We start from the raw sequence: 10,068 nt of genomic DNA on the forward strand, positions 1-10,068 counted from the left end.
CTTAGAATTTCATGGCTGCAACACGTGACAAAGTAGTTGGGAAAAGGCATGTTCACCACTGTGTTACATGGCCTTTCCTTTTAACAACACTCAGTAAACGTTTGGGAACTGAGGAGACACATTTTTTAAGCTTCTCAGGTGGAATTCTTTCCCATTCTTCCTTGATGTACAGCTTAAGTTGTTCAACAGTCCGGGGGTCTCCGTTGTGCTATTTTAGACTTCATAATGCGCCACATATTTTCAATGGGAGACAGGTCTGGACTACAGGCAGGCCAGTCTAGTACCCGCACTCTTTTACTATGAAGCCACGTTGATGTAACACGTGGCTTGGCATCGTCTTGCAGAAATAAGCAGGGGCGTCCATGGTAACATTGCTTGGATGGCAACATATGTTGCTCCAAAAGCTGTACGTATGTGCCTTTCAGCATTATGGTGCCTTCACAGATGTGTAAGTTACCCATGTCTTGGGCACTAATACACCCCCATACCATCACACATGCTGGCTTTTCAACTTTGCGCCTACAACAATCCGGATGGTTCTTTTCCTCTTTGGTCCGGAGGACACGACGTCCACAGTTTCCAAAAACAATTTGTTCAACTTTGCGCCTACAACAATCCGGATGGTTCTTTTCCTCTTTGGTCCGGAGGACACGACGTCCACAGTTTCCAAAAACAATTTGAAATGTGGACTCGTCAGACCACAGAACACTTTTCCACTTTGCATCAGTCCATCTTAGATGAGCTCAGGCCCAGCGAAGCCGACGGTGTTTCTGGGTGTTGTTGATAAACGGTTTTCGCCTTGCATAGGAGAGTTTTAACTTGCACTTACAGATGTAGCGACCAACTGTAGTTACTGACAGTGGGTTTCTGAAGTCTTCCTGAGCCCATGTGGTGATATCCTTTACACACTGATGTCGCTTGTTGATGCAGTACAGCCTGAGGGATCTTAGCTGCTTACGTGCAGTGATTTCTCCAGATTCTCTGAACCCTTTGATGATATTACGGACCGTAGATGGTGAAATCCCTAAATTCCTTGCAATAGCTGGTTGAGAAAGATTTTTCTTAAACTGTTCAACAATTTGCTCACACATTTGTTGACAAAGTGGTGACCCTCGCCCCATCCTTGTTTGTGAATGACTGAGCATTTCATGGAATCTACTTTTATACCCAATCATGGCACCCACCTGTTCCCAATTTGCCTGTTCACCTGTGGGATGTTCCAAATAAGTGTTTGATGAGCATTCCTCAACTTTATAAGTATTTATTGCCACCTTTCCCAACTTCTTTGTCACGTGTTGTTGGCATCAAATTCTAAAGTTAATGATTATTTGCAAAAAAAAAAAAAGGTTTATCAGTTTGAACATCAAATATGTTGTCTTTGTAGCATATTCAACTGAATATGGGTTGAAAATGATTTGCAAATCATTGTATTCCGTTTATATTCACATCTAACACAATTTCCCAATTCATATGGAAACGGGGTTTGTATATACACATACATAGTAGTATCAGAGCAATAACTTGGTGATGTGTGACATTATCTTCCAAAGCTCTACAATTTCCACTGAACTTTTCATTCCAAATCCTGGCTTTCTTTGAAATATATTTGTCATGACAAATGTTTCCATTAGCCAACAGCATGTTTGACTTGATTGCCCAAAGACTTTAGTAGCAACTGTTTGTCATGGAGGACGTGTGTGTCCTGTGACTTCAGGGCGAGGCAGGAGTAGCGGGTCTCAGGGGCCAAGAAGGGCCACCTGGGATTGGAACCCAAGGCGAAAAGGTAAAAAAGTTCCCTTACCTTGTGCAGCAGACAGTTCTCGCTGAGTTAAGGACTGTGTTGTCCGTGTTACCCCCAGGGGGACCAGGGTCAAAGGGGAATAAGAGGCTTGACTGGGCCGCCTGGCATTAGTGGCCCATCAGGACCCAAGGTGAGGACTGGGAATTGCTTGCATAAATGAAGGCGGGAGGTACTGTATGAAAAGCATTCTGGTTTAATTTAACTCTTTAGGGAGCACCAGGAGCTCAAGGCAGGCTTGGTTTACCGGGTCCACCGGGACGCTTTGTTACAGGACCCAAGGTAAGTGTCAGAACCCCAACATGTCCGTTGTCTTTAAGGCTGTAAAAACACACATGAAATTTGTTCTAGGGTGACATTGGACCAAGCGGCCCTCCTGGTCCGATTGGGGAGACCGGCTATGGGCTTCCTGGTCCAAAGGTGAGGTCCCGACGACAATTTAGACAAACGAGTGTTGTGCAACAGCATCTTTTACGTACATACTGTGTCTGTGTGTTGTAGGGTGACCGTGGAGTTCTGGGCCCTCCAGGTCCAATTGGTCCGAAAGGAGAAGGTTATCCTGGACCCAATGTAAGGAACTGGTTTACCGTGAACCTGAGCAGTTCTACACCTATCTTCGTTCTTAAGCCTGGATTATGCTTCTGTCACTATGCCATCACCTCCAATATCTCGATAGTTCAATGGCGACAGAAACAGACTTCCACATTTTTTTAAAATTATAACTAATTGATGTGGACTGTCAGGTTCAAACACTGATGACATCTATTAAACAAGACAAGAGGCAAAGAATCAAACAGAGACAGAATTCAAATTGGACTCAATATATTGAGGAGAGTCGCCTTTACACTGTACCATTGTACAGTATCTTAGCACACTCTGCCAAAAGATTGTATGCCGCCTTCTTTTATTTTGAACCACGGCTGTTTCCAAAGGACAAAGGTCGCAAAAAGTTCACAGAAAAGGTCGTAAACAATTCACAGAAAAGGTCAGTTCAAAAAAAGTTCGTAAAATAGTTCAAAAAGAGGTCCATAAAATAGTTCAAAAAGAGTTCGTCTGGAAATTGGGCAGATCCTGTCATCTCTCCGCTTTGAAATCCTTGGGCCAGAACAACATCCTTCTGTTGATTACCATACCTGAGAGAAAACAGAAAACCCTTCATGTGGCTCTCCCCCTTACACAGTGGAGTTTTACGAGCCTTACTCTTGGTAGGCCTCAAAGACAGCCCCTGTCCTTTTGCCTGGAACTCATTTCAACACAACTTTTTTTGTGATAACTTACAAACTTATTTTAACATGAACCATCAGTAACTTTTGTTGTTCACCAAATTAAACATTTTTGTTTTGCTCTTTCTAAGGTTCCTAGGGCCATTGACAAAGGAGTCACGGGCCATAGATGGCCCCTATGCCACACTTTGGGAAACCCTGCTGTAGAAGTGTTTGTAGTCTTAGTACTGTAGTGTATTTGTCCATCCTATGTCACATATGGAACGCAAGTTGTCTTACGTCAGCGGGTTTTTCCTGTGTGATAAAGAGGGGTTTCCAGTGAGGGTTGGACTCCGCCAAGGCTGCCCTTTGTCACCGATTCTGTTCATAACTTTTATGGACAGAATTTCTAGGCGTTGAGGGGATCCGGTTTGGTGGCTGCAGGATTAGGTCTCTGCTTTTTGCAGATGATGTGGTCCTGATGGCTTCATCTGGCCAGGATCTTCAGCTCTCACTGGATCGGTTTGCAGCTGAGTGTGAACAACAGGGATGAGAATCAGCACCTCCAAGTCCGAGTCCATGGTTCTCGCCCGGAAAAGGGTGGAGTGCCACATCCGGGTTGCGGAGGAGACCCTGCCCCAAGTGGAGGAGTTAAAGTACCTCGGAGTCTTGTTCACGAGTGAGGGAAAAGCGGATCGGTGCGGCGTCTTCAGTAATGCGGACGCTGTATCGATCCGTTGTGGTGAAGAAGGAGCTGAGCCGGAAGGCAAAGCTCTCAATTTACCGGTCGATCTACGTTCCCATCCTCACCTATGGTCACGAGCTTTGGGTTATGACCGAAAGGACAAGATCACGGGTACAAGCGGCCGAAATGAGTTTCCTCCGCCGGGTGGCGGGGCTCTCCCTTAGAGATAGGGTGAGAAGCTCTGCCATTCGGGAGGAGCTCAAAGTAAAGCCGCTGCTCCTCCACATCGAGTGGAGCCAGATGAGGTGGTTCGGGCATCTGGTCAAGATGCCACCCGAACGCCTCCCTAGAGAGGTGTTTAGGGCACATCCGACCGGTAGGAGGCTACGGGGAAGACCCAGAACACGTTGGGAAGACTATGTCTCCCGGATTCCCCGGGAAGTTCTGGACAAAGTGGCTGGGGAGAGGGAAGTCTGGGCTTCCCTGCCTAGGCTGCTGCCCCCGCAACCCGACCTCGGATAAGCGGGAGAAGATGGATGGATGGATGGAAAGAGGGGATAAACGGGGGAGCTTTATTTTTTTAGCTGCGGCTGTTTACTTTTGTGTATAAATCAACACAAAATCCGTACTTTGGAGCAACGTTCACGGACTCTAGTATTTGGCTTGTTAGCATCCCGTTGCAGGCGAGCGATGATGGTCGTGGTTCAGGGAAGAGTTGTTTGATGTTGGATGCTGGAAAATGTCCGATGCCTTTTATTTTTTTTTGTTTTTAATATTTTCGCAATCGACTGGTAGGGTCCCAATGATCGACTGGTCGATCGCAATCGGCGAGTTGGCGAGCCCCGGCTTACACCGTTACATAATCCAGGCGTAACTCGGTCCATCCTGCTGTCTTTCATGCATCACCTTGTCATTTAGTGTAGAGGTGTCCCCATGTCATATTGATATCGGCCCAATATCAGTCAAAAAAATGTTTTAATGATATCGGCCTACATCTAACATTTTCTAATATAATCGCTCTGATACCAGCAGTCCTGCATTGTTTACTTGTGCAAAACTGGACAGCCAGTTAACATTTAAATGTCCTACAAAAAGCACACAAGCTCTTGTATTTTAGTTATTTACAAAAGGTAAACATGGTTGGCTCCAAGGAGCTAGCAGCTACACAACAGCTAAGCACACAATAGCACACAAGCTAGACATACGGAATAACTAGGGATGGGTACCGACTCTGGTACTTTTTTGGAACATTGTGCCATCTTATGGTAACTGGGTTGTGGGAGACGTCGCGCCAGCTATTCGCACTTCGTCACTTGGCGATCACTCCAGCAGCACTGAGAGCGGACTCAGCCAAACTCCCTCTAGGTAGTGTTGCAATTTTCAATGACCAACAAAAGAAATTGACTCAAAACACGCCTCAACATAAGTAAAGTAAGGCTACCCTTTTCCAAAAATGCGCTAGACAGTGCTATTATACATTGGCTTGGCTAGTGGTTAGAGTGTCCGCCCTGAGATCGGTAGGTTGTGAGTTCAAACCCCGGCCGAGTCATACCAAAGACTATAAAAATGGGACCCATTACCTCCCTGCTTGGAACTCAGCATCAAGGGTTGGAATTGGGGGTTAAATCACCAAAAATTATTCCCGGGCGCGGCCACCGCTGCTGCTCACTGCTCCACTCACCTCCCAGGGGGTGATCAAGGATGATTGACATGCTACTGATTAGCATTAGAGATTTTACGTGGCGATTTCAAAACCTCCTAGTTGGTGCGCAATAAGTTCAATACTTACAGTATTGACACTTTTTAGGGTACAACAAATAGCTAAAAAAACACATTATAGACTATACATCTGTAATTTCAACTTAATGTCATACATTCAAATGATTACATGATGATAATAAAACATGATATAAGGATTGGACAGCAGTTATAATCAGCTCATTTTTTAATGTTGCAATAAAAAATGAGATATCATTTTTAAAAACTATTTATATTCATTGACACACACGATTTTGGTATCGTTGAGTACCGGTATCAATTCCCATGTACTAGGAATTTCTCTGTGAGATTTCTCCATAAGAAACATTAAAATACGAATAATTGGTTGCAGCCTCGACAAAAGTCCATATTTTTAGTAAAGGTTTGCACACTTTGAAGACAAAATAAAGTGCTACACAGTACTGGATATCATACAAACATAACAAGGTGGTGATGGGTAAACTTTCTATTTATCAACAAGACAAAACAACAACAAGAAGCTGCTGTGCTCTGTATGCGCTGCTCAGCCAACACGCCTACACACACAGAAGTCCCTTTGGTGCCCTCACAAACGATCAGAAATCACAAAAATCCTCAACTTTAACAACCATATTGCTACAATAATAAACATTTAAAAAAGTAAAATCCACTTCATTGATATTATCAAAGGAGGCGCTGTGGAGAAAGGAGCAGACAGACAGAGGGAGTGAAGGGTGTCAAACGTACGGCCCACGGGCCATATCAGGCCCGCAAACTGGTTTAATCTGGCCCGCAAAATGAGTTTGCCAAGTATAAAAATGAGCTGCCATTTTTTTATTAAAAGAAACTGGATATTGCGATAGCAATTCCAGTGTAATCCACATGACAGTGTTTAAAGGTGATGTGTCAGCTGAATGTATGCGCCCTCTGGATTGGCTGACGCTACTCCAATTAGCACAGGTGCAAGCAATCAGCTGCTCCTGTTGAGGCTGGCGGCAGACTAATGCTGTAGCGACGCACAATGCATTCTTTCATTTTTAAAATATCCACTCAACGGGTAAAATAACGAAACAGCAAGATGTAAAGACTAAAGTCAACATGACCATCATCTTTCTAGTTCGAGTTCCGTGCAGCGCTCGCAATTTGATGACGGCACGATGTGCACCCTGAACTCCATTGTAAAAATGTGTGTTTCTACATTTGTTGTTTGTTCTATTCTATTTTATGCTTAAATCTAATATGTTCACATTTGTTACGTTTGTAGTTATGTTTAATATTATGGTGTCATTTTGACAACTGTTTTGATTATATTATAATAATAAAATTTGAATGATGATAAATGAATGTGTTGTGGCAGTCGCGAAAGTCCCCAATGCGACGGTTCGAGGAAACACTCTTTTCCAAACATGTTTTTAATGGTAAACTGCCAACATGAGAATGCTAAACAGGAATTGCTTAAAAGCCTTTACTGAAATGCGATTTTCTTATTTAAACGGGGATAGCAGGTCCATTCTATGTGTCATACTTGATCATTTTGCGATATTGCCATATTTTTGCTGAAAGGATTTAGTAGAGAACATCGACGATAAAGTTCGCAACTTTTGGTCGCTGATAAAAAAGCTTTGCCTGTACCGGAAGTAGCAGAGGAGTAGCGTGACGTCACAGGTTGTGGAGCTCCTCACATCTGCACATTGTTTACAATCATGGCCACCAGCAGCGAGAGCGATTCGGACCGAGAAAGCGACGATTTCCCCATTAATTTGAGCGAGGATGAGGAAAGTGAGAGTGAAGGACTAGAAGGCAGTGGGAGCGATTCAGATAGAGAAGATGCTGTGAGAGGCGGGTGGGACCTGATATTCAGCTGGGAATGACTAAAACAGTAAATAAACACAAGACATATATATACTCTATTAGCCACAACACAACCAGGCTTATATTTAATATGCCACAAATTAATCCCGCATAACAAACACCTCCCCCCTCCCGTCCATATAACCCGCCAATACAACTCAAACACCTGCACAACACACTCAATCCCACAGCCCAAAGTACCGTTCACCTCCCCAAAGTTCATACAGCACATATATTTCCCCAAAGTCCCCAAAGTTACGTACGTGACATGCACATAGCGGCACGCACGTACGGGCAAGCGATCAAATGTTTGGAAGCCGCAGCTGCATGCATACTCACAGTACCGCGTCTGCGCATCCAACTCAAAGTCCTCCTGGTAAGAGTCTCTGTTGTCTCAGTTCTCCACAGGCCAATGGTAAAGCTTGACTGTCATCTTCCAGGAATGTAAACAATGAAACACCGGCTGTGTTTGTGTTGCTGCAGCCGCCCGCAATACACCGCTTCCCACCTACAGCTTTCTTCTTTGCTGTCTCCATTGTTCATTGAACAAATTGCAAAAGATTCACCAACACAGATGTCCAGAACACTGTGGAATTTTGAGATGAAAACAGACGACTTAATAGCTGGCCACCATGCTGTCCCAAAATGTCCTCCATAATCCGTGACGTTACACGCTGACGTCATCATACCGAGACGTTTTCAGCAGGATATTTCGCGCAAAATTTAAAATTGCACTTTAGTAAGCTAACCCGGCCGTATTGGCATGTGTTGCAATGTTAAGATTTCATCATTGATATATAAACTATCAGACTGCGTGGTCGGTAGTAGTGGGTTTCAGTAGGCCTTTAAAGTTTAATCGCTTTGTAAATACATTACACACAATGTATACACACAAAATCTAATTTCATTGTGTTCATGGTGTTTTTTGAATTTTTCCTCAGAATTTTCAACTAACTCGAAGTGTTTTGCCAAGAGGATTATTTGCAATGCGTACATTTTAAGAATGTACTTCTATTTTTGGCCTAAGTAAGACAAAGAAAACAATTTTGAAGTTGTCTTTTATTTTTTCATTATTATTATGCCATGATTTTATCAGTCCAGCCCGTGTGGGAATAGATTTTCCTCCAGGCGGCCCCTGAGCTAAAATGAGTTTGACAGCCCTGGTATAAACCATCGAGCCAGAAAAGTAAAGCCAGTGAAGACACAAATGTTTGATTGTTGATTTTGTGGTGTGGCATCGCTATATTAGTATGTAATACCATCGTGTTATGTTTGTCATGGTAGGGCCCGCCAGGTCTAACTGGACTTCCAGGAGAACCTGGCCAAGAAGGGATTGGCATTCCTGGACCAAAGGTGGGAGTTTTTAAAAGTTGGCAAATAAGGAACCATGATGCATACAACAGGCTCTTTTTTCTATTTTAGAGTGTCTCATTCATTTGCAGGTCCTTCATTCATTATTTATTATTGTTCAATTTTCTATTATTTACAAATCTGTCAAAAGTGTTAAAAGAAGTGAAATAAGACAGTTGATGCAATCTGAAAGTGCACTTTGATGTAAACATGCACAGAAGAGTAAATATTTGACCTATAAAAATGAGGTTATTTTCAGCAGTTGAAAACCGATCTGCTTGATTTTGACTCAGAATATATACAACCACTCCTTGAAAGCTTTTAGACCAGGGTTTCTTAACCATAGGGGCCATTGTTGGGCCCCGTATAGACAGAGTATGGCCAACTCGGTTTCCAAAGATGGTAGCAAACATGGCGCCCTGTAGTCACGTGAGGGGCTTTGTTTGACCAATTGGTCAAAAGCCTTTCTGCCATTGTTGGGCATTGAGCCACCTTTTACATGCAATATTTTACAACTTAGAATGCATGAAGAAAAAAAACGTGTTCTTGTCTTACTTAGGGATTGTGAATGATGGGCAACGTTCCAAAAAAAAGATGTGGTTCACCTTTTACATAAAAAAACATGTCAACAATGCCTCCGTTGACATGGAAACAGAGGTGAATATCTGTTGTGATCAGTACAACATAATGATAGAAAATAACTGAATACATACTAAATAAATACTGTAAAACATAGAAGACTTAATTTAGGCTAAAAATATGTCAAATTTACTTTGGAAAAAAAAAGAAAACTGTGATAGAATGAAGCTGCAACATTTAAAGTGTGATGGAATGAGGGATGACTGTAATGTCTGAATTGGGGGAAAAAAAGATTCAACAACTTCCAGTATCAAATGAGATACAATAAGCTTTGAATGTTTTGGTTAAAATGCTGCACTGTAGTTGTTCACCTCTCCTCATCGTGTCTGTGCTTCAGGGGGATATTGGTTTTCGAGGGCTGCCTGGTTTACCAGGACCTCCAGGTGAAGGTCTCCCAGGATCGCAGGTAAACACTATTGCATGGTCACATATTTATTTATTTTTCTTGATTAGATTTGGAAACAGTACATGCCACATAACGCAAAGCTCATTCTGTATTTAGCAGACCCTTGTTGATGTTTTGATATATATGTATATATATATATATATATATATATATATATATATATATATATATATATATATATTGAGATAAAATAGTTAACAGTATGTATATATTGAGATAAAAGAGTTAACAGTATGTATATATGTATACATATATACATGTATATAGAGATGTCCGATAATCCATCCATCCATCCATTTTCTACCGCTTATTCCCTTTTTGGGGTCGCGGGGGGCGCTGGAGCCTATCTCAGCTACAATCGGGCGGAAGGCGGTGTACACCCTGGACAAGTCGCCACCTC

At 42.7% G+C, this 10,068-nt stretch overlaps 1 protein-coding gene across 1 annotated transcript in view; it reads left to right on the plus strand.

Annotated features, from left to right (window-relative positions):
- The window catches only part of LOC133571982 (uncharacterized), a 118,420-nt gene that overhangs the window by 69,317 nt on the left and 39,035 nt on the right, over window positions 1-10,068 (plus strand). Inside the window, exons 20-26 of the mRNA XM_061924563.2 lie at window positions 1,715-1,783; window positions 1,860-1,931; window positions 2,012-2,080; window positions 2,150-2,218; window positions 2,300-2,368; window positions 8,558-8,626; window positions 9,600-9,668. Coding sequence (XP_061780547.2) covers window positions 1,715-1,783; window positions 1,860-1,931; window positions 2,012-2,080; window positions 2,150-2,218; window positions 2,300-2,368; window positions 8,558-8,626; window positions 9,600-9,668 — 486 coding nt within the window. The remainder of the gene's footprint in view (window positions 1-1,714; window positions 1,784-1,859; window positions 1,932-2,011; window positions 2,081-2,149; window positions 2,219-2,299; window positions 2,369-8,557; window positions 8,627-9,599; window positions 9,669-10,068) is intronic.

Source organism: Nerophis lumbriciformis, linkage group LG01 (genome assembly GCF_033978685.3).
Source record: "Nerophis lumbriciformis linkage group LG01, RoL_Nlum_v2.1, whole genome shotgun sequence".
NCBI classification, from domain to species: domain Eukaryota; kingdom Metazoa; phylum Chordata; class Actinopteri; order Syngnathiformes; family Syngnathidae; genus Nerophis; species Nerophis lumbriciformis.